The sequence below is a fragment of the Carya illinoinensis genome, chromosome 4 (genome assembly GCF_018687715.1).
Source record: "Carya illinoinensis cultivar Pawnee chromosome 4, C.illinoinensisPawnee_v1, whole genome shotgun sequence".
Taxonomy (NCBI): Eukaryota; Viridiplantae; Streptophyta; class Magnoliopsida; order Fagales; family Juglandaceae; genus Carya; species Carya illinoinensis.
The window spans coordinates 2,350,909-2,376,458 of NC_056755.1; the positions used below are offsets into that span (position 1 = coordinate 2,350,909).

At 36.8% G+C, this 25,550-nt stretch overlaps 4 protein-coding genes across 5 annotated transcripts; 3 read left to right on the forward strand and 1 right to left on the reverse strand.

Annotated features, from left to right (window-relative positions):
- The first annotated feature begins 3,770 nt into the window (after window positions 1-3,770).
- Window positions 3,771-7,141, forward strand: LOC122307781 (probable galactinol--sucrose galactosyltransferase 5). The gene is made up of 4 exons (XM_043120872.1): window positions 3,771-5,283; window positions 5,568-5,745; window positions 5,903-6,270; window positions 6,381-7,141. Exons 1-4 carry the CDS (start codon window positions 4,051-4,053, stop codon window positions 6,948-6,950), a joined length of 2,349 nt encoding a protein of 782 aa, XP_042976806.1. The 5' UTR covers window positions 3,771-4,050; the 3' UTR covers window positions 6,951-7,141.
- An 890-nt stretch (window positions 7,142-8,031) lies between these two features.
- On the forward strand, window positions 8,032-12,350 carry LOC122307782 (protein transport protein SEC31-like). The gene is made up of 3 exons (XM_043120873.1): window positions 8,032-8,499; window positions 9,929-10,207; window positions 11,040-12,350. Exons 1-3 carry the CDS (start codon window positions 8,146-8,148, stop codon window positions 12,138-12,140), a joined length of 1,734 nt encoding a protein of 577 aa, XP_042976807.1. The 5' UTR covers window positions 8,032-8,145; the 3' UTR covers window positions 12,141-12,350.
- Window positions 12,351-13,274: 924 nt separating this feature from the next.
- LOC122307780 (zinc finger CCCH domain-containing protein 41-like) lies at window positions 13,275-22,974 on the forward strand. Of its 2 annotated transcripts, none has more exons than XM_043120871.1 (5): window positions 13,275-13,654; window positions 14,465-15,338; window positions 16,181-17,425; window positions 17,862-18,215; window positions 22,243-22,974. In XM_043120871.1, the coding sequence occupies exons 2-5, from the start codon at window positions 14,595-14,597 to the stop codon at window positions 22,684-22,686; spliced, it is 2,787 nt and encodes a 928-aa protein (XP_042976805.1). In that variant the 5' UTR covers window positions 13,275-13,654; window positions 14,465-14,594; the 3' UTR covers window positions 22,687-22,974. The 2 variants fall into 2 exon arrangements, with proteins under 2 accessions (XP_042976805.1, XP_042976803.1); XM_043120869.1 differs by having other exon boundaries at window positions 14,490-15,338.
- Window positions 22,975-23,173: 199 nt separating this feature from the next.
- Window positions 23,174-24,004, reverse strand: LOC122307783 (oleosin 5-like). The gene has a single exon (XM_043120874.1). The coding sequence runs from the start codon at window positions 23,891-23,893 to the stop codon at window positions 23,471-23,473; it is 423 nt and encodes a 140-aa protein (XP_042976808.1). The 5' UTR covers window positions 23,894-24,004; the 3' UTR covers window positions 23,174-23,470.
- Window positions 24,005-25,550: the final 1,546 nt, after the last annotated feature.

A 25,550-nucleotide genomic window follows, 5' to 3' on the forward strand; every position in this document is an offset into this window, starting at 1 on the left:
TTAAATTATATGAATTGATTCGTTGATAGTAATATTTTATGAATTTTATTAAGATGTGTTTGAATATATAAAATAGTTTAAGATATGTGCTTGTATGAAGTAGGTTGAGATATGTTTTAACTTTTTATGAAAAGTAAAAGAATAATAAGTGACTGAATCATAATAATGATTAGTCTGAGATAAATTGAGATTAATTTGACAATTATACTAAAACAAAAAATGGAAACGATATTTGCTTGGATTTGAGTGTTGTGGTGCTTCTTACACTGAAAGGCAAAATAAATTCATTGTTCTTTAACTTCTTTCCTTAAAACTTTAGGCCTGGTTTGCATGCTCAGATGAGATATTATGGCTATACGGCAATCTAGTTTGTTTATCTAAATGGTATGAGTTATTTGTATTTCATCTCTGGGTTTTGAAATGAATAACTTACATAAACAGTAAAAAGTGAAGTAAAAAATAGTGTACAGATAACAAAAAATCTTAAATAAATAGTATAAAAATAATAGAAATAGTAAGTGAACAGTTGCTATCCAAATAGTGGAACATACCCTTTTATCAAATCTTAAAAAGGTAAAAAGTATCTTATCTCATCAAACTAATCAAAGATACACTTCTTTTACAAATCATCTCATCTTAATTGAAAAATCTTATTACCAAGTGCAGAACTAGGATTTGGTGTCTAGAGAGGCGATCGGCAAAGTGTGTAGTACATTTCAGTATAAGTAATATGTACTTTTTACACACACGACTATATAAAAAAAAATTATACGTCATAAAATTATACAATTTTTCTTAACTAATTCATATTTTTCTAAGCTTTAAGAAAAATGTATACATCAAGAATAAATATAAAAAAGTATCTACTAATATAAATGTCGTTAGATTTTTTTGTAGTATAATTGTATTACTATTAATAAGTGAACAAAAAAAAGTATGTGAATAACTAATAAATTCTTCACAAAAGAAAATAAATTCTTCACATTCTCTATCTCTCTAGAAACATCTCATCAATCATCTAGCTAGATAAATTTGCTGCCTCCCATATGCAAAAAACTTCCAAATTTGTTTTAACTATTAGATAAATTATCTTGAAACTTCTACCAAATTAACTGATTGATATGTGGTTAAGAACATCTCAAATGTTGTAAAGGAAGTATGTACAGGTGATAGACAAGAAATTCAATGGAGTCAAGAATGACCCAAATGAGAACAAAAAATTAAAAAAAATTAATGTAACTATATATGTAAGTTCAAAAAAATAAGAAAAACTTATATGATATCATTGATATGAAACTAAATAGACTGCACAATACACATAAAAAGCAAATAAAGAGAGATAGAGACATCAAATCAAGAATATTATATCAATAGACTCAAAGACATTTGAGTGACATACTATATGTTTAAATGTTAGGAAAGTAATCTTAAGTATTTTAAAAATATTTACACTTAAAATTATAATTATATAATATATAAGACTCATTTTTCCATTTAAAAAAAAAAATCTTATAATATAATTATATTTCTATTTATTACTATTTAAAACATACTCCTCATTTATCATTTAACCTTCACGACCAAAAGAGACCTCACTCTCCCACTGATAAAATGCACCAACCCTTTTACTGCAAGACCCATCAAATTAAAGGCCATTAAATGATCCAGGACACTTTAAGAACAGGGGTGTAACTCTTATATATGGTCCGAAAAAATATAATTATAAATATAATTATATATTAATATGTGTATTAATATAATATAATTGATTAAAAAATAAATTTTATTAAAAATAATATTAATTTAAATTTTAAATATAAATAAATCAATATTAATATATAAATTAATATGCGACTGTACTTATATATAACAAAACTCATATGATTGAGATCCAAAAAAAATTAAACAGGCCTAACACAACAACATTACAGGTACGGTACCCACATAATCATATTTCATAATTAAAAAAAAAATAATATTTACAAGAATGAAATGAATATTTAAAAAATAAAAAAATAAATATGATATTTATATAATAATTTTATTTATTTTTTTTATCGTGATCCTACTATTTTTTTAAAAATTTATAAAATATTTATGCACTACTATATCTAACATTAATATTATTAAAATACCACAAGCGCGTCTTTCAACAATCTAGCGATTACATGTCCATTTTTCCTCCACACGTGTGGTCGCTTCGTAAACCCCACCTTAAATTACCGTCATGCACTAGTTAAACAAACAAACAAACGGTTGTTTCCTTAACGCTTTCCATTTTTTCGGTACAACGCCGAGTCTCCACGTGGCAATACTGTACTCGCCCACGTACCACCTAATCCTTTTTCAGTTGTGAACACCATGAGGCTTTTCCGCTTATGAGGTCGGTGGATGATGGTCTCTGCGTGCAAGGACGATGGTCGGCACGCCACCATTCTTTATACAACTTTAGCATAGTGAACCCAACTTGGCGCTTCGTTAGTGGCTGGAATTGAACTAGAGAGCCCACACTTATATGGCCCCCACACTTTTGAATAAGAATAGTGTTCCTAAAAAACAAAAAAATTCAAACAAACAAAGCCCGCTTTGACATCGGGTTCCTTATATGAACTGTATCAAACTCTTTTGTTAAACAACGTAGACAGCTCTTCTAAGCCATTGTGGATGGACGACACGTGTCAGATTTCGGGTCTTTCTTTCTCTAGAAATTTAGACGTGTCAAATGATCAACTCTTGCTAAAACAAGTACTACACCAACTGTAACTTCTTTGGACTTGCACCTACCTTGGGCGTTTTCCTTCCTTTTTCATTTTTTAACGATAAGGTTATAAACGTGTTCGAAGCTCCGTCGGGCTGCGTCATACGTGTACAGTTTTATGGCATCAGGCATCATGACTAGCCAATTGATAAATTCAAAGTAGTTATTCTTTAATTGTGAAAGATTCCGCTCCCAATGAAATCGTCCTCTTCTTACAAAGATACCAACAATTATTCTTTTATAAAACATAATATTTACAATTATAATTATATAAACGAAATATAATTATTTTAAAAAAATATTAACAAAAATAAATTAATATAAAATTTAAATAAAAAATAAATTAATTTTTTAATTATAAATTTTATTATTTTCTAAAATAATTATATAATATTTATAATTCTAGGACAGTATATAATATTGCCGTTCTTTTATACATTAGGAGGCGGAGGCCGAGGCCGGGTCGATTCCATGATTTTCATTTTAGATATATGGTCCAGTACCATTATGCGGCTATGCCACGTGATACCGACAATTTGAAAGGGTGTTACTGTTAAGATAATTTATAGTATTTTTACCATATCTGATTATTTTCGCTTTCCTAAATTCGTTTGCATTTATCAATCGGTCAAACCTAAATTTAAGGGCTTGACGATACGAGGAATCGGGAAACAGGAGGTGAAATACTGCAACGTAGATAATCTAAAATAATTGAAAATTGTGCTACAGTACGTAGCCCCAGATTTATCCTGAGAAGGCAACAAAATTTTTTTATTTTTTAAATAATTTTTTTTAAAAAATCACAATATTACTAGAAAGACATTTATTTAATTATTAAATCATAATAAAAAAAATCTAGACTCATATTCGAGACTAGTCGTCGCTGAGTACATCTTTTCTCAATATATAATAAAATAATTTGTCAAATCAACTATAATATAATATTGTATTATATTTCCATGCACTTTCGCGTCACCTTCGTAGTCCATGCTTTGCCCCGTCTATAAAATCGACATTTCCATATTCGTTGAGCCATCCAAACCGAAAGTTCAAAGATTTCATACAATACACAGTACAGAATCGAGTACGGGCTTTATTTAGAAGATTGCCCAGAATCTTCACCATTTCTCGCTTTCATTTCCTGTAAATTCAACCCCAGCTAGCTACATTTTTTCTCCTATATAGCCCTTTAGCTTTCCGTCTTGAACCACAAAACACTTGTCCATATTCTCTATTGATTAGCACTTCTTCGATAATCTTTGTTTCGTTAGCATTCTCTTCTTTGTTCATCAATGGCTCCAAGTTTGAGCAAATATGGCTCAGATGTCACCACCCTCGCCGGCAGTTTTATCCAATCTCCGATCAAGTTGGAGGGTTCAAGTTTCCTGGCCAATGGCCATGTCATTCTCTCCGACGTCCCTGACAATATTAGCGTCGCGCCTTCACCCTACACCTCCCTTGACAAGTCAATCACCTCCCTAGGATGCTTTGTCGGCTTCAGCGCCTCTCATTCAAGTAGCCGACACGTCTTTCCTGTGGGCAAATTGAGGGACATTAGGTTCATGAGTATATTTAGGTTCAAGGTCTGGTGGACCACCCACTGGGTTGGCTCCAATGGCCGAGACCTCGAGAACGAGACCCAGATGGTAGTTCTCGAAAAATCAGACTCTGGTCGCCCTTATGTTCTCCTCCTTCCTCTCATCGAAGGTCCGTTCCGGGCCTCGATCCAGCCCGGCGACAACGACAACGTCGATCTCTGCGTCGAGAGCGGCTCGACAAAGGCTACCGGAGATTCCTTCCAGAGCGTCATGTACGTGCATGCCGGTGACGATCCGTACGTCCTGGTCAAGGAGGCCATGAAAGTCATCAGGGTTCACTCGGGCACGTTCAAGCTTTTGGAGGAGAAAACCCCTCCTGGTATCGTGGACAAATTCGGTTGGTGCACGTGGGACGCATTCTATCTTTCGGTGCACCCTCACGGTGTCTTAGAAGGCGTGAGAGGGCTCGTCGAAGGTGGGTGCCCCCCGGGGCTCGTATTACTCGACGATGGGTGGCAGTCCATCGGCCATGATGCGGACCCAAGCACCCAAGAGGGCATGAACCAAACCGCAGCAGGCGAGCAAATGCCATGCAGGCTCTTAAAGTTTCAAGAGAACTACAAATTCAGAGACTACATCAGTCCGACCAAGTCAAGTACTGTAGGTGTCCCCAGCAAGGGCATGGGTGCCTTTATTAGGGACCTAAAGGAGGAGTTCAAGAGCGTGGACTATGTCTACGTGTGGCACGCACTGTGTGGGTACTGGGGCGGTCTGAGGCCCAATGTGCCGGGAATGCCTGAATCTGTGGTTGTGAAGCCGGAGCTCTCACCGGGTTTGCAGCTGACGATGGAGGATCTGGCGGTGGATAAGATAGTTGACACTGGAGTTGGGCTGGTCCAACCGGATGTCGTTGATCAGATGTACGAGGGTCTTCACTCACACTTGGAGGCTGTTGGCATTGATGGAGTCAAGGTCGACGTTATCCATGTAATTCCCAACCACCTGTCAACTTCTTCTTCTTGTTTTTTTTTTTTTTTAGCTAAAAATGGGTTACGTGTCAACCAGTTATACGTTGAACTGTTAATTTGGTCGGCACGTTAAGATAAGTATTAAACTAGTACAAGGTCGTTACTTTTATGTTTTTCCCTTCCATTCAAACTGTGTTCTCATGACTCACGAGGACATTGAATTTATGGCTGGTTTGTTTGGATCGATGTCATAAGTACGCACGCGCGTGGTTTTCTCTAATCGGTGGTGTAATTTTTGCGTAGTTGCTGGAGATGGTGTGCGAGGATTACGGTGGAAGAGTGGAGCTGGCAAAAGCATATTACAAGGCATTGACGGCTTCGGTGAGGAAGCACTTCAACGGAAATGGTGTAATCGCTAGCATGGAGCACTGCAACGATTTCATGTTCCTCGGAACCGAGGCCATCTCTCTCGGCCGTGTTGGTATGTCTCACTGCTGCACTAATATTGGTTTTCATTTTTTTTAACAATTTTCTATTGGGAATTAATTAATTTAGCCTTTTTATGGCATTATTTAACCTTAGTAATTTCAAAATTGTTATCGAATAATGTTGGTTAACGTGTTACATTTGCTAAACAGGGGACGATTTCTGGTGCACTGATCCATCTGGTGATCCAAATGGCACATTTTGGCTGCAGGGGTGTCACATGGTGCACTGTGCCTACAATAGCTTATGGATGGGCAACTTCATCCACCCAGATTGGGATATGTTCCAATCTACTCACCCATGTGCTGCTTTTCATGCTGCATCACGGGCTATTTCTGGAGGTCCTATTTATATAAGTGACACTGTTGGGAAGCATAACTTCGAGCTGCTCAAGACCCTTGTCCTGCCTGATGGCTCCATTTTGCGCTGCGAACACTATGCACTTCCAAGCCGAGACTGCCTCTTCGAGGACCCTCTGCATGATGGAAAGACCATGCTCAAAATCTGGAACTTGAACAAGGTAGCCGGACATTGAGACACTGAATATATATATGCACGTGTTTTGTATCGTTCTAGGCTGATATCTCCATGTTCTTACTCTCTTTGTTTTACTCCTTTTTTTCCCTACAGTACACTGGAGTTCTTGGGGCGTTCAACTGCCAAGGAGGTGGATGGTGTCGTGAAACCAGGCGCAACCAATGTGCTTCCCAATATTCCCATGTTGTCACCTCTCTAGCTAACCCAAAAGATATTGAATGGAAGAGTGGAAGGAAACCAATTTCCATTGAAGGGGTACAAGTTTTTGCCCTGTACTATCACCAGGCCAAGAAGCTAGTCCTCTCCAAGCCATCGGAGAACGTGGAGATATCGTTGGAACCATTCAATTTCGAACTCATTACTGTTTCTCCAGTGACCGTTTTGGCTGGAACATCTGTTCAATTTGCTCCAATTGGCTTGGTGAACATGCTGAATACTGGTGGAGCCATTCAATCCTTGGCCTTCAATGATCATGAGGCTAGCAACTCAGTTCAAATTGGCGTGAAGGGCACTGGAGAAATGAGGGTTTTCTCATCAGAGAAACCAATAGCTTGCAAGATTGATGACAAGCTTGTACCATTTGAGTACAAGGACTTCATGGTTGTTATTCAAATACCATGGCCGAGTTCTTCGAACTCATCAATGGTCGAGTACATCTTCTGAACTTAAGGGACCAATTATTGTTAAGTTCCCTTTAGTATCTCGATTCTCGACGATTCTAAGGCTCCTTTTTTCTTTTTCTCTTTTCAAATTTAGAAGTACGATGACTTATTTTTTTACCCTAAGATGGGGAAAGTAACCAAGTGAATTAAGAAAAATGAAACTTATATATTATTACAGCTCATTTCCCAGCAGTTGCCTATTTTTTAATTTTCTATGCAAAAGTATTTTGAATTCTGGCAAAATAATTTTCTCTGAAGTATTTATTACATTTTAAAAAAAAGTATATATTAAAAGTCTAGGTCGTTTGTGAAAAAGTGACTCTATTAAAAAATATAATTATTTGTGAAAAAGAGGGACATCTACATATTTTACGATTCCAAATAATAAATATAACTTTTCTTATCCTTTCATCAAATATTTTCAGTCATGATTTAGATGCTTCTTTTACCATGGAAATGTCCTAAGGCTCTGTTTAGATAATAAAAATATTTTATCTTATTCAATCTCATTATTATAATTTTTTAAAATTTTTAATATATCAAAAAAAAAAAAAAAAAAAAAAGAAAAGCCTCGCACCATTAGAAAACTGCAAAGAAAATACATTACTTGGAGAAGCAACTTGGCCCGTTTGGTTATAAGATTTAGTTGAGATTAATTTAATTTAATCTAATTTTAAGTTGAGTTTAATATTTAAATATTCAATTCTCAAATTACTAAACTCTTCTCAATTTAAAATCTCTTTACACATAAGACTCACAATCTTTTTCAATTCAACACATCTTTATACGTAAAATATACAATATTTTTTAATTTTTCATAAATAATACTAAACTCATATCAATATTTAAATACATCGAAATTCATTTTAGATTAATCTCACATAACTCATTTTATGATTTACTTAAATTACTGCTATTTATAAAAAATCGAATTCATATCAATTCAATTTAACTCAAACATCGAAAGAAAGCCTTAATTTAATTAATCAATGAGTTAAGAGCCAAAAGCTAAACGTAGTTTATTTTTGAACCCCTGGGCATGACTTGTTACACACGCTCGTTTTCTTTCTCCGTCTCGTCTTGTTTTTCTCGTTAAGTGTTAACATACACGACTTCAATCCTCGTGGGAAAAGAAAAAGAAATATATATATATATAGCACAAAGAGTTCCCGATATCTTTAGGTGGTGAGAAACCGATGAATACGACGCCGTTCATGGACAAGCAGATAATGGATCTGTCGCAGGGATCGGCGGCGACGCATGGCAAGGACTTCATGGACCTGATGAATCATCCGGAAGAGGAGAAAGAAGGGGCTGATCCTCACATCCACCACACACACCAAATCGGCGGAGCTCTTCATAATGGTATTGATCAGAAGGAGGAGATCGTGCCCAGCTACGATTTCCAGCCCATTCGCCCTCTCGGAGCTGCTACATCTCCGTCACCCAATTTCGATGCCACCCCCATTCTCTCCGGTCGGGCATGGAGCTCCGCTTCCGATTCCAAGCTCAACACAACGACATCCGCTGACCCTCCTAATCCTATTAGAGTAATTATCTCTTTCTCTCTCTCTATCTCTCGTGGCTGACTTGGTAATTTAGGTTTTCTATGTGTTTTTTGGGTAGGCTCTAATACTCCAATGGTGATCGTCGTGTGTATTTGATTGATTGATCTGTTTACTTAGTTAACGTGACTATTCATCGTGGCTTAGGGATAATGATTTTTCTGAGAAAGGTGTTGCGCTAGTGATAATGGGTCAGGTATTGGTTGACATCGGACTCAATTGGAATGTCGATTTACTACGATTTTCGATTGATAAATTGGTTGTGGATGCACTATTTTTTTTAAGCCAAATGATTTTGCTGTTGATGGATTATTGTGGATTGATGTGTCGCGAACAACTAGTCGCTTTTGTAAATTTGCGCACCGGTGCATATTATTCGAATACATTGAAGTTCAAGTGAAAAAATAAAAAATAAACAAGCAAACCATAATATTTTTTTGTTCCTGTGTCTAATAATACAGTTGAACAAATATGCTCATGGAGAAAAGCCCTGACCCCCTTACCTAGATTTGATGACTTATGATTTATGGATTACAGATTTTGATAAGGCTAACGATGGTAAAGAATCTGAACGGTTGACCCTGAGCATAATTGACATAGGTGAGGATTTTCTCGGGTTTTTAATCAGGAAAGGGTAGTTAGAAAAAGAAAATGAAAATTTAGGGCAATCGTATTTGTTCTTGCCGCTTTGAACATCTTCCTACCACCCAAACCTCACATACCAAGAAGAAAAAATATATATATTGATTGGTGCCTATTTGTACGTCTAGAGTCCAGCATTTTTTTCCAATATATATATATATATAAAACTACAAATTGGGCACTATTCCTTGTTCTGAGGATTAAGGCGCCGTTTGGTTACACAGAGGAGATGAGATGAAATGAAATATTTTAAATAGTAATAAATAAAATATTGTTATAATATAATTTTTTAATATTAATTTTGTATTGGGATTTGAAAAAGTTAGATTGTTTATTATATTTTGTGTTGGGATTTGAAAAAATTGTAATGATGAGTTGAGATGAGATGAGATGAGATTTTTGGTTTTGGTTAACCAAACAAGTCTGGCACTATTAAGTTTTTTTTTTTTTTTTAAGTTTTCTGGTTCATCTTTTACCTTGTTTTCTCTGACTAGGCTAAAAAATTAGGTCTCGAGAAAATTCAAATGGATTTTGTTGTTATTTTTCTTTTTCCCCTCTCCTTTTTCATTTTGACTTATTCATTTGTATGTATGTTGTTTTATCATTTCCTTTGGATTAACAATATTAGCGCCTTTGTTGGAATACTCCTTTCTTGTGTTTGAAACTTGAAGCGAGTGCTAATGTTCTGTTGTGCTATTGATGACAGACTGTCTTATCTATATCTAAGTATTCTCTCTGTGTACATTTAATTGGTGTCCCATTGTTTATACAGAATTACGGTTCTTTGGACTCTACTGAACCTGCAAACGTCGTTATAGAGAAGGATCAAAGCATCTTTGATTCTGCAATTGTGTCTGAGATTGATCAAACAATGAAGAAACATGCAGATAATTTGCTACATGTGTTGGAAGGTGTTAGTGCACGATTAACGCAGCTGGAAAGCAGAACCCGCAACCTTGAGAATTCTGTAGATGATTTGAAGGTGTCTGTTGGAAACAATCACGGAAGCACCGATGGAAGAATGAGGCAGCTGGAGAATATTCTTAGAGAGGTAGTCCTTCATTATTGAGAGATCCTTTATTGCAACAGGAACTCTGAAGTGCATCTGGTATTTGGGTGAAATTTCAATGAATTTGGTGGATGTGGTGAACTCATGTGCTTACAGCTTAAGTTGATTGCTGATGATTTATCATTATTGAAAGCATTTTTTGATGTGGTGAAGTGGATGGAAAGCCATCTCGTTAGGTGGATTTTTTGTGAAAATAATGAATAGTTTGCTCATCACTCACTCTACAAGGTAACAAATAAGTGGATTGAACTTGATATTTGTTAAAATTTGGAAATCTGCTAATAAGCATGTGCCACCAAGAAGTGGCATAGTCCATGCAGGATGTATGTATCCATGTTTGCTGCATAAGTATATACATGCATGCATATTCATGTCGATTCATTCCTGTTCAGTGTAATGCGATTCCTTCCAAATGTTGGTGATCTTTAAGAATATTTATGAAGTGCTAGTATTTTCCTTCAGATACCATTGATCTTCGTAATAATTTAGTTAGGGTCTGAAACTACTTACTCATTTTTTCGGGAAGCCAAAACTTACTGCAGGACTTGGGAAAAGAAAACTTTTGAAAGCAAAGTTGGGCTTCCCATTGATACATAAGCAATCAATTTGATTAGAATGTTCACTTTCTTGTTTGCATTGGGGCTAGTAAGCGCCCAGATATATGGTCCTAAACCAAGAGTCGGGCAGCAGTGATCGCTAAATCAATTGGATCTGAAATTATAGTATATTATGCATTCTAGCTATGTTTGCACTGGTTTATTTATCATTGCATTCTTTCCAATCGATATTTGTTCATTGACAATTTGACATGCAGGTGCAATCAGGGGTACAGGTATTGAAGGATAAGCAATTAATACTTGATGCTCAGCTTGAGCTTGCAAAGCTGAAAGTGTCCAAGGTAGACCAACAACCAGAAACCCAGAACACTGTGCAAGTGGATTCTTTGCAGCAGGCTGCATCTGCTCCTCAGCAGTCCCAACAGTATCTCTCTCCTGTTAATAATCCACAAGCACTCCCTGCACTTCCTCCCCCTAATGCTCCACCTCAACCTTCTCCACATCCAAATCTTTCACCTCCAGTTCAACTCCCTCCCCAGTTGCTTCAGAACCAGATCCCTTCTATTCCTCAGCGTGACCCTTACTTCCAACCACCTGGACAAACTCCAGAAGCCCCAAATCAGCAATATCAATCAACTCTCAGTCAGCAGTCGCATCCTCCTCCTGTAGCACCACCACATCAACAGTTTCAACCGGCCTCTCAACAACAGTTCTCCCAGCCACCACCCCAACTGCCTCAGCAGCATCCATCTCTTGTACCTGCTAATCCCACGCAACTTCAACCTTCATTAAGCCACCATGCTGAAGAGTTACCTTATGCTTCACAGAACTACCCACCCAATTTTCGTCAGCCGCCATCTCAGACACCCAGTGGACCCCCTCCCCCACAACAGTTTTATGGGGCACCCTCTCACATGTATGAGCCACCATCAAGCAGATCCAGTTCAGGTTTTTCTTCTGGATATGGTCCACCATCTGGGCCTACTGAACCATACCATTATGGTGTATCTCCTCAATATGTTAGCACTCCTGCGGTGAAACCAACACTCACTTCCCCTGCCGTAACACAGAGTGGTGGAAGTGGCTACCCACAGCTCCCGACTGCTCGAGTACTACCCCAAGCCTTACCCACCGCATCTGGGGTTAGTAGTGGTTCAGGTTCTCCGGGAACAGGGAACAGGGTTCCCATTGATGATGTGATCGACAAAGTTTCAACTATGGGATTTCCAAGAGACCATGTGAGGGCAACAGTTCAAAAGCTAACAGAAAACGGCCAGTCGGTGGACCTGAATATAGTGCTGGATAAGCTGATGAATGAAGGGAACGTCCAGCCCCCAAGAGGTTGGTTTGGTCGATAGTACGGTGCTTTGCTTTCTTCCTCCAAAATTTTCTTGTTTGCGCTGGAGTGTGCGAGGAGCCCGTCTTGAATTTTATTTGTGTAGGTGGATTAACTGAGTTTTTAAAATTTCTAATCCCTTGCAATCTATATTTATCAAATTAATGTCTCGTAAACTCTATTTTATTTTACGGTGAAGATGATGAAAAATAATCATATTCGTTGGTGTAAATTCAAACCCACACTCCAGTTACTGAATATTAACAATTGTCTTTCTTCCTCTCACAATAAACATGACAATGAGAGTGTCATTTTATTCGTGTTTGGTATCTCTCTGGATCTTGGGTTTTAATATTTGGTCGGCCATCCCAATGGTTAGTATGATATAACCTAGGTTACACAATTTGTTAATTACTCTTACCCAATAGTCTTCGTGGTAGATAGATCTCGAAGGAGCCACCAATATGCATTGGTAGGAAGTTGGCATGCATGAATAGTCATGAGATTAAAGAAAAAATGGTAATAAAAAAAGAGAAGAAGAAAGGTTGACGAGCTTTTACTATGAAGTGGGGTTGTATTGTATGTCATGGAAAAGCAGCCACCTCGTTATTCATCTAATGTTTGTATATAGGGTATGCCACGCTGCCCTCCCCTCCAAATGTGTTCATAAAAGGGGGCAAATACAAGGGCACATTTGAGGAGACAATCCAGCATTCTCTCTCTCTCTCTCTCTCTCTCTCTCTCTCTCTCTCTCTCTCTCTCTCTATATATATATATATATATATGTACAAAAAAAGATGGTCACACATGAAAGACACCCAATTTCATCAATTTTAGCGATACTTGTTGAAGAAGTATAATGAAAACGATAATAAGTTTTGTTTTTCTCGATCTTGACTCATCATCCATCGTAAGCTAACATAGGCGTGGAGAGAAGATGTAACTCAATACTAAGTTTGGCAAATAATTATTTTTAATGGCCACGATGATGTTTATCATTGTCTTTCATAAACAATGTTGACGATCGGATTCCCTCCCCATCTACTAACTTCTATAAAAAGAATAGACAAAGATACTTTTGTAATTTAGGAAACTTCATGGGACACAAACATAAATTTTCAATTGTTTTTTTCGTCCGTACTTGATTTTATTATTATTATTATTTGGCATTTCATCGTCTCCCTTCCTCTGTTCATCTCTCTCTCTCTCTCTCTCTCTAAAATCTTGTTCGCTATTCACAGCTCCAAACCCCAACCGGCCCCAAACTTCACGGTCGCTAAACCTCTCTCTCTCTCGCATATTTTGTTGCCCTTCCAATCTCCCACGCTCCGAGCTTCTCATAAACCCCCTCGATCATCTCGTTATTACGATCCTGCCCCCTCTCCTCTGCAATTACTTTCGTCTTTCAGAAATGCCTTCCCTTGGGCGCCTTATCAGTCTATGACCTTCTCATGCTATATTCGATTCCGCGGTATCAATCTCTAATCGGGATAAGCTGGACAAGGCACTGGCTTCTCATTTCCTCTAGAGTATTCCGTAAGTTTTCTATGCTTATTCATTAAAAAAAAAAAAAGTTTTCTATGCTTGCGTTTTTTTTTTTCTTTTTAATTTTTTTAAACATAAGTATAATTGTTTATTCTAATCTTTACCGTCTCTGATACCTCAAATTTTTTAGTTCCATATGTTTACACGACGTGCTTATTATGTATCTGCGAAAATTTAGTGGTTTAGGTCCTGCGGGAGCTTGATTTGATAGTGTTTATTCACAAATATAGTTTCAGTTATTGTTTTTCTGTTTTTAAATTCGCTTCTGCTTGTTTAGTTTTGTTTTCTTGTAGATTTTCATGGCGTTATTTCTTTTGCGATGAGGTTTTGATAGTATAGGTTTTCTTATATTAATGTGGTTTTTTTAGTTCGTCTGCGATTTTTATTGAGTTTTTAATGTTGGAGAGGATAAAGTGTAAAATTCAAGCATCAATAACTACAGTGGGAATTGTTTGTGGCGTAATTTTCACTGGTGTCTGCTAGAGAAATAATCGTGGTTGGCATTATCTCATTCCTAAATGTGATTGGAAAGTTCTTCGAGTTCTTTACTTCTAGCCGTCAGCCCTAGCATAATGCATGTAGCCTTTGGGTTTGAGTCGAAAATGTAACCAAGCAAGGATTTTACGATATTGCACGTGATCGGCTTACCTGTCTAAATCCTATCTCTGTGTGTGTGTACATATACATATATGTATATTTATATGTGGATCTAGGTAAATAGGTTCATAACCACTAGTTTGTATTTTCCTAGTGTACATATTTCTAGCCATAAAGTCAACTTACTCTTTTTTTTTTTTCTAGCTTAAATCTTTCTCCGTGTTTGTAGGTTCTCTATAGTTTCTGGAACTTGTCCGGGCAATTGAAGTCACTAGATTGCTGCATCTAGTGCTGGATTCTATAAAATACTATTCTGGATATTTCAGAGGTTCCTATGGAGCTGAAAGTCTCATCTCCAAAGCTAGCAAGTCTTTCTCCGTCTGATTGTGTTGGTGATCCTGAGGAGAAGGAAGTCAGTGATGATGATGATGATGATCGAAACCACAAGCATCGTAGGCGGGAGACCCGCTCTCAATCTTTGGAAAGAGATGCTCTGGAACATGTGATGACAAGGCCATATAGAAAATACAACAAACATTTCGAATACGGGCATCCTTTCAGGGAAAATGAATCTCCACAAAATCAGAAAGATCTATCTTCAAAGTTTGAAAGAAGACGCCCAGGCTTAATGGCACGCACATCTTTGGATTCAAATCATAGATTTCGGGGAAACCAAATGTTTTCTGGAGCTGGTCCTGGTAGGGGACGAGGCAGGGACTCTGGCTCTTGGAACCAACGTGATTCGAGGTTCAGTTCGGTTGATATTGCTTCTCAATTGGTTCACCAAGGGCCCATTCCTCCAAGCCTGTATAATGGAATGGGGTTGGCAAATGTTTCAAATGCACAGAGTGCATCCTGGAATGCATTTGGATTAATTACAGGACTACCAACTGGTAGTCTGGAAACGCTCCATTCCATTGGTTTGCAAGGAACTCTCAGACCACCCATCAATCCTTCAATGAATATTGGCATTCCTCACCAACGCTGCAGAGACTTTGAGGAGCGTGGATTTTGTCTGAGAGGGGACATGTGCCCCATGGAGCATGGTGTTAATAGGATTGTCATTGAAGATGTTCAGGTACGCATATTTGTGACATGCCCTGTTACTAAGCTGTAAGAGATCAATACCATATTTAGCAATGTACGATGCTCTGCTTAATGGGGAAATTGAAGTCCAAGTGTCGTAATCACTAATCAGGGCTCATGACCAACCACTTTATGAATATCTTCTATTTCTGCTAAAATTAAATAGACTATATTACAAAGATAAAAAAATATATATATCCAAATGACGCTTTGATTTTTAAGTTTATCCTCATTAATAACCTTCTAATCAGTTGTTTAGACCAACTTGGAAGTCTGCTGCATGGATGTCACTTTCATTACTCTTTTCTTTTAATTGCCAATATCTGATTCTATTCTAGCTTTTTATGCCAATTCCTATTTGAATTTATATTGTCTTATTGGTCCTACCTTGTCTTAAAACCCATAAACAGGCCTCTTGCTGTTTCTGATTGCTGTAATCTTAGTATTTAATGATTGTTAGTACATGGATACCTTTTTATTTTTTGGCTGAATTAGTATGTGGATACCTATCCTGCTGGAGATTCCCTTGATGGTGGGCCACGCTGGCAGATCACTGATTTCCATATCCTTATGGATCACTTTTGTTACTTGAAGATCCTTGAGATGAACTAAAGGAAGAGATATCTTTCTAACTTCCTGACCATTTGTTGGATGATCGGAAGCCATCAGTGAAATGTATTTATCTTGTAATTAGAATTATCGTATGCATTTGAGTCATCTGTCATCTGTCAACAGTAATTCAGTAAATGAATTATGCACTGCATATGTTGACTTGTGCATTCAGTTTCCTTGCTCAATCCTTTTTTACATTTTAGACCATGTATTTATTTGCAGGGTCTTTCACAGTTTAACCTTCCTGTTTCACTTCCAAGTGTGCACCTACTGGGAACACCCGCTGGAACTGGACCTTTACCATCAGTAAGTGCTTCTTCAACCACTTTGACGAATAGCAAAGGATTCCATAGCAAAAGTAGCAAGCCTGGATTGGTCGAGGATGGTTTGGGGTTTAATGGTGCATTTTCTGGTTCTGGTTGTGTGGGTGGAGCTGATTTGTATGATCCTGATCAACCCCTGTGGAACAACAATTGCACCGAAACATCAAATGGGCAGCATACTCTACAATCACCAAACAATAAGGAAACTGATTCCGTGTTGAATGATGATCCCTCTGATAGGCACAATGGCAGGTCATGTGACAGTGCTGATAATGAGTGTCTTCATAAAAGCCCTGGAATTGCTGTTGCCTCACAGGGTACCGGTTTGTCTGTTTGGGGTAGAATCGGTAGTTCAAATAACAGATTAGATGTAAAGGCAAAAATTGACTCCATGATGAGTTCCTCTGATTATTTCGAGAATGAAGCTAATGAAGATAAAGGGGCCTTGGCCAGTGTTCAAAACACTTCCCACCAAGGAAAACATATCATTGCAGAGGTTATGGACTCAAAAGCTATGGCATTATCTCCAAAGACACCGAGTGATGGTACACGTAACATGCGGAAGCCTTCTCAAAAGGCACTACGTACTCTATTTGTCAATGGCATTCCCCAGAAAAACAATAAAAGGGTAGCTCTTCTTTCTCATTTTCAAAAATTTGGAGAAATTGTTGATATTTATATTCCAGCAAATAGTGAAAGAGCTTTTGTCCAATTCTCAACTAGAGAAGCGGCAGAAGCTGCTCTTCAGGCACCTGATGCTGTAATGGGTAACCGCTTTATCAAGCTGTGGTGGGCTAATCGTGATAGCATTCCTGATTATGGCTTAAGCAGTGGCAGTAGTGTCTCTGTAACTCCACGTGGTGCAACAGCTGCTTCAGTTCCATCTTATCCTTCCCTGGCTAGCAAAGGGAAAGATATTAATCAATCTGCTGCTTCAAAGAGTAGTGTTCTCCATGGTTCTGACGCCTCTATATCTGTCTCTGATCATCCTAAGCCTGTCATCTCAGATGGTCCTAAGGTTCCACCTTTGCAAAAGAAGCTAGTGAGTTTAGAGCAGTTAAAAGAGGAGCTCCGCAAGAAACAAGAATTGCTGGACTGGAAGCGGAATGACTTTCGACGCCAGTTACAAAAACTTGAGAAACAAGTAAAGTCATATGTCCTAACCTTTTTGAATTTCATGTCCAGTTATACATTTCATTTATTTCACATGCTCAATGTGGAGCTTGTTACCCTGTGGCTTTCACGAGACAATATCTGGTAGTCTAAGTTCGGTATCTATCAGGTGCAGGTGCTGCCCTGCATATAAAAAGCCAAGCGTGCATAGAACTTTTTCCTTTTTTTGTTACACTAAGGAACCCATTACAGTACTTTTCTGCTTAGGCAGTCTTCAAATGGTTTCATGCGCTGTATCTTTACCATGATAACACTTAAATGGTGGAGAGAGAGATGTAGATTTGGTCACATTAATAAGTTATCTGTTCTTCCATACCCTACATTGAGATTGAAAAGTTATTAATAACAGGCTCTTTTATAATGTTCATTCTCTGTCTCGACTATTCTCAAAATTTGATCTCTTGCAGGCTACAGGACTAAAGGGCGAGGTAGATTCCGAACAAGCTGCCAAGAGACCTAAAGTGGAAATAGTGGCTGATATTGCTAAAGCTGCTACTCCAAGGTCCACAGCTGATCCTGGTTCTGTGTTGGCATCTCCACGTGCTGAGATAGTGGGGGATCAGAACAAATCAGTTGACAACGTTGTGTCCAATAGTCCCAAAACAAGTTCAATCGCGGTGCTGCAGGAACCTATGAGTTTAAAGCAGCCAATTCGTCCAGTTGGACCAGTAGGGACTCCTTTTCTAACAAACAGATATAAATTGGACAACCGTCCTACTGCATTTAGAATTCTTCCACCTTTGCCAGCCGGGCTTGCAAGTGTAAGTCTCTCTCTCTTCTTCTGTGCATGTGGCTGATAAATAAGATTTATTAAGGAAAGGTAGAAGGGGCAGTCCCAATTTACAATGAATTATGTGGCATTTTTGATATACTTATACAGGAAGAGAACTGGTCTAGGGTAATTGGGTACATTCTTGCACATTACTTCATGAATAAGGTTTTACTTACTAGTTTATGCAACTCATGAGCTTTCTAGATTTTGTTTTGTAAATAATACGAATTTCATTAAAAAGTCCATTATCCTTGTATAAGCTTTTCTAGATGTTGAATAATGAAACCATTGGAAGTGGCGAGGAAGGGCCTTTTTTTTTTGTGATAAGTAAAAGATAAAATTATTGATCAGAATAAAATAAGCATGGCCCGTGGACACAGGAAGTATACATAAGGCATTTAAGTACATTCTATGAGCGATGACTTAAAGACAAGAAATCATGAACATTGTCCCCATTTAGTACAATAGCGGAAAACCAAAGTAGTAAAGTGTGGAGAAAAAAGTTCTTTAGCTCCACCATAGTGCGTTCCTTGTCTTCAAAGCAGCGCGCATTTCTTTCCGACCAAATACACCACATGATACACAAGGGGATCATCTTCCATACTGCTGCCACTTGATGGCAGCCTTGCATCTGCCTCCAACAAATCCACCACCCTCGAATGCATAACCCAAGCAACATCAACCCTTTGAAAAATCTCATCCCATAACGCCCTTGTAACCTCACAATGTAGTAGAAGGTGATCCACATATTCTCCATTCTTTTTGCACATATAACACAAATTCATCACTACAGCCCCTCTTCCTCAAGTTATCCGTGGTCAAGATCTTCCCAAGTGCAACGTTCCATACAAATAGGGCTGAGAATCGGACGGTCCGGACCGGATAAACGGATCGGACCAGTACTGTTTGGACCGGACCGGACCGAATTGGGACCGGTCCGGTCCGGTCCAATTTTTAAGGGTCCACCCCCCGGACCGGACTGGACCGAATATAAATTTAAAAAAAAATATTATTTATATATATTATTTATATAATAGTTGTATATAATTAATTATATAATTATATATGGTATAAAAAAATATTAATAGTCTAATATAGACTATAGTTATACTTATACTAATATAGTCATACTAAATCACTATAACTAATACTTCAACAATAGCTATAGTGACCTATACTAATAGTCTACTATTAATACTAATATACTATTATATAATTTATATAGTTATACTAATCACTATAATTAATACTATGTATAGCTATATAGTATATAGTATATTTATCACTTTAATTAATATAATTTAATTATCACTATACTCATATTTAATGAATATATAAAAATCGTTATAGTTAATACTTATATAGTTATACTAAAGCACTGATTTACCATAACTAATATTACTAATATATAGCTATATTCTAATACTATTATAATTTATATAGTTATACTAATCATAATAAGTTAAAAACTAAATCACTAGAAATATAACTATATATATTTAGTATGAATGTATTATTATATTATTTAATATATAACTATAATATATAGTACTAGTATATTTTAATATATTATAAGAGTTATAGTATAAATATAATATATAAATTATAATATACTAAATCACCATAACAGTATAACTAATACTAATATATAGTTATACTAATAGTCTACTAATATATAACTATTATATAGTTATAATAATCACTATAATTAAAACTAATATATAGCTATACAATATACTTATATAGTTATACTAATACTATTAGTCTATTATATAGTCTAAAACTCAATTCTAATATAGGCTATATAGTTATAACTAATACTAATATTTATATTAATACTAATGATGTAGAATATAGTCATACTAACTAATTGATTCAACATAACTAATATTATTAATATAATATAGCCAAATTGAATTACTAATAGTCTAATACTAATACAATTATATAGTTATACTAATAATAAATTCATAATAACTAAATCATTATAAGTCTATAACTATATATATTTAGTATCAATGTATTACTATATTCTTTAATGTATAACTATTAACTATAATATATAGTACTAGTATAACCGATCAAAAATATATATATATAGTATTAGTTTATATATTAACGTATTAACATATTAACTATGTACTTGGGATTTGCCTTTTATGATGAATAAAACTTCTTGATTACCGATCAAAAAAAAAAAAGTTATAGAATAAATTATAAGATATCATATATTTGTAAATTTATAATAGTATTAGTATAGTTAGCTTAATATATAATATGTTAGTATTAAATCACTATAACTACATAGAGTATTAGTAATAAGAGTATTACTATTATTTAATATAGTATTACATATAGTATTACTATCATTACATATAGTTATTAGTTATAGTATTAGTACTAGTATAGTTATTAATACTAGTATAGTTATTAGTACTAATAGACTAATAGTATTAGTTATTAGTATTACATATAGTTACATATATAGTTATCACTATTACTATTATTACATATAGTTATTAGTTATAGTATTATTACTAATAGACTAATAGTATTAGCATATTACTAATATATATAATAGTATATTATATATATATTAAATATATTACAATATAATTACATAAGTATTAAAAAAAATGTCATTAGATTAAAAAAAAAAAGTCAACCGTGGACCGACTGGACCGGTCCTGAGGGAGTTCGGTCCGGTCCAGGGTGGGAAAACCCTGGACCAAATAGGTCCGGTCCGGTCCACAAAACCTCCCCAAACCGGACCTGACCGAACTCACCCCTACATACAAAGAAGACTAATTGGAAGGCACATGAGACCTCCAAATGTTCTTCCAAGGGAACGGAGGATGGTTGTGTGGTCAAAATTTTATAGTACGCCTTTACAGTAAATTTCTTATGAATATTAGACCTCCACTTTACACGATCACATTGTGCCATAGGAGTCCCCATGGAGTATAGGAGGCTGAGAAAATCTGATACAGTAGATAATTCCCAATCATGAAAGTCCTTGTTGAAAAGAACATCTCACTGATGAGTGCCATGATAGAGAAACCGCTGCCACTGAAGGCTCCCTATTAACAGCAATACGATAAAAATTCGGAAAAGCTCTTTCCAATAATGTATGATCTCCACACCACACGTCCCACTAGAAACTGATTTGATTACCTTCTCCAACAACAAATCGAATATGTTTCTCAAAACAAGACCACCCCCACCTTATAAACTTCCATAAACTCACCCCATACCCCCCTCTCCCTTCGTTGGAACACCAACCACCCCATGCAGCTCCATATCGAGCGACAATGATTTCCTTCCACAATGAGCCCCCCTCCGAGTGATATCTCCATAACCATTTCTCCAATAAAGTTTTATTAAAGGTTCTCAAATCACACACTCCCAACCCCCTTTGCACAACTGGAGCATAAACTGTCTTCCATCTAACCAGATGGAATTTCTTCTCCTCCCAAAGGACCTTTTTAATCAATGTTTTAAAAGGTAAATGCGTGAGACGAGGCCTTAAGACTGCATTTTTAAATCACATATGAAGCTGCATATTCCCTCCTATTGCAAAACAAATATATGCTATAACAGCTGGAGAAAATGCTTTAATCAAACGTATGTCATTACTGGAAGGAAGATCATCAAATGCCGGCCTCACAAAAGTGGGTAAACTAAATCGCCCCACCCACAAGAGTTTAACCTAAAATAAGGGGAGTTTGGCTCTGGTGCCATGTACCCTATTTGAAACATACCTTCTGCTAAAATACATGTCTTGTAATTTCTTTATAATTTTTATTTTTTGAAATTGGCTTTTGCACTGATGTAGAGACTGGAATTTTTCACTTACTACAGCATGATATAATATCTATTTGCATGCTCTTCTTGCTTTTGCTTTTGGTGTCTTCCCCTTTAGTAAATCATTATTAAATGTTGTGGGGTCAGTTTTTCATGGTATTTGTCAGTGTACTCAATGAAAGATTAGCTGATGTCCTTACCTTCTCTTCTAGGATGCTGTTTTGAAGGAACACTTCTCATCATATGGCGATATTTCTAATTTGGAGCTAGAAGATCAGCAAGCTGGTGAGTCTGAGGCATCAAAAAATTGCTCGGCTCGTATAACTTTCACCACACGCCGATCAGCGGAGAGAGCATTTGGTGATGGTAAATGCTGGCAAGGCCACACTTTAGAATTCATGTGGTTGACGTCTAGTGATTCTGCTGGGGGCAGAGAAAATTCTCCCTCCATTCATAAGGGGCATTCAGATGGTCAAACTCCGGAAAAAATAGAAGGTATCACTCCTGAGGAAGGTTCTGCATCAGAAAATGGAGAGCCTGAAAATTCGGTTAGAGAAAGCGGTGTTGAGCGAGGGGAACTGGGTGACGATGATTCCCAGCCTAGTGCAAGCACAAAGTCCAGTGAGAGAGCGTCACACGAAGGCCATGTCCGTTAAGGATGGATTAATCGGATTTGTACAGTGAGGTAAGATGTTGTTCCATCATTAATCTGTAATTTTCAGGAATGTTGCTGAAATTTGATTTTTCCGATGTTTTCTATTTCATGCATGGGATATTTAGAGAAGGAAATTTTTGATTTTTGACTAAATATTTGTTGGGATAGTTGAAAGGCGAAACTTGTAGTCTTTCAGCTTAGAGATATGTGTAGTAGTAACAAAGGATTAATGTTTACAATTCTACTGAAAATTAATCAAACGTTTACATAACAGGGATTTGGGATCTAATTCTCAATTCGGTTGTGGTTAAATGTTGTACTGGAGACTGGAGTTGATGCTGCACCCTATTCTTGTTCCATTTTGCACAGATTTTACCATATTCAGTGATAATATCACATGCAAAATTTTCCATTTTTTCTTCGAATTTGCATATGCCTTAAACAGCGTGTGAGCGAGAGCGACCGTGTAATTGAAAGCACGTCAGGGATTTAAAATAACATAATTTAATTTTTCTGCCAAGGCAAAACATACATAGAAAAACATTAATTTCTAGAGTTCCTCAGCCCAATGCCAAACTCATCTATCTCTAAACACGCTTACTGTTGCAAGAACAAACACGTGCACCCAAAAGCCCGACATCAACGTTATGGAAGAAAACGCTCCGAAGGTACATTACTCCCACCTCAGCCCTCTTTTTTATTTTATTTTTTATTTTTTATTTTTATTTTTATTTGATTTTCGCCGGAGGGATAGGCCTTCAAAGTTGAAACCTCTAGCCTGCCTTTCACGCCCTCCTCCCCTCTTGGGCCTCTTTGCCTGTCTTGTCTTGCATGCGCCTCTTTGCCTGGTCCATCTCCTGCGGGAGGGATCGGATGGCCTGTCGGACGTAATTGAAGACCCGGGATAGCGATGCTAGCCCTGTCAACCCCAAAGCTCCCGAGCTCAAAAACCCAGCGATAGCGAGGCCCATAACAATGGCGGCCGGAACAAGCACAGGGCTGCAGATGATAAAAAGTGGGATGGTGATAGCAAGCCCAATGACACTGCCGATGAGCGTCAAACATGCAAGTGCAAGCAAAGTGCCGCCCACGGGTAGGCCACCAAGGACTGCTATGATTTTTGCCGCCGATGGGCCTCCTTGGGACTTTGGACCACCGTTATAGTGGCGTTGCGGGTGGGATTGGAGCTGTTGTGGACGGTCGGCCATTGAAGTTGATTGACGTCCTGATCTTAAAGTGAACAATAAAATTAAAAAGAAGTGTGTGTGTGTGTGGATCTTCCTCAGAGGTTTAAAAATATAAAAAGAACAAGATACAATATAAGAGGAGAAAGTTGGCGGGTGGTGTTATATAAAGGGGTGGAGGCTGTAAGGCATCGACACGTACATGTGAGATGGTGAGCACTGAGGCGCAAGGGCTTTGCATGAGAAACAAGTTTCAGGGTCACACTTGATCAAAAGAAAAGGGGGTTAAAAAATGAGGGAGGTGGCCTTTGTCCAGAACGTACGTGTTGCCACCATTTTTGTTTCTGTTTTGCAAGTTGATGGATGTGCTGTACCAGCTGTAGTACTACTGCCTAATAAGAACGTACTGGGCGAGTTAGGAGTACGCGCAAACTTAACATGAGGCAGAAGTTCTTGGTCAGTTTTGTGCCAGTCATTAAGCGGGTTTGGACGTACAGATTTAGTGTGCAATATCTACATATTTCATTTTAAAAAAATTGAAAAATCTGATATTTATATGTAAAAATTATTTTTTTAATAATAATCATCATTTTTTTTTTTCAAATAGAGTATGCACACTGCACGTTACAAGACTGTATATAGAATTTTACAATTACAAAAGCATATAAATATATGAAAGCATATAAATACTATGCGGTTTTAATCCAACCCCAATAAGCCATTTTTGAGGCTAGCTACCTCTGTATATTATATTTTTCAAAAACTCTATCATGTGCAGTCATTTTTGTGTATTCTTTCTGTATTTTATTAGTGTGATTGACTGCGTTATTTTTTTTTAATATAAAATAATTATTTTAACCAATCAAATCAATGGATTGTATAAAAATATACATAAAAATGATTATATATATTAAAACTTATATTTAACCATACGCTTTCTCGACAAAAGCTTTATCGATTGCACGGGGACTCTTGCCATGGGATATATATTGTTCACATAAATAATATAACAAAGTAAATTAGTACTTAACACAAAGATTACATTATATATATATGTGTATGTGTGCGCGCTTACATTCTATAATATCATATAGTCTATACTAATTAACAGCTGATCATATATATATCTACTTGGTGTTATCATGCATGAACTCCAGTACTCATAGTCAAGTATAATGCTACTTTTACGAGCCTTTCACTGAATTCATTACAAGAAATCTAAGCTTTTCCCAAGAAGCACTTTCATGGCAAAAGGCCGTCTTTTCTTGTGAAAAGAGCTGTGCGCACCAATTTTGTGCGTGGGAGCCTCGTGGCATATACTTCGTGGCAAAATATATTTTTCTACGAGATCTCTAACTTGTGGGGACTACATGGAATTAACCACAACACATTCTATGGGTGAAAGCCATCATTTTCGTGGCAAAAACCAATTTAAATACTATAGAACTCATGATTAAAAAAAAAAAAAAAAAAAAGCAATTTTCACCAGTACATTTTGTGGTATAATTATTAGCCACCAAGTTTTTTGTGAGTAATTAGCATGTTTTGCCATGAATTCCTTAGTGGGTATAACTACTACTCAGCAAATTTCTTGTGAAGTGGACTATAAGGACTCACCTACACAGAAAGCATGAATGAGGGAGACGTAGGAGCCAAGACATAATAGGAGTAGTGACTAGCT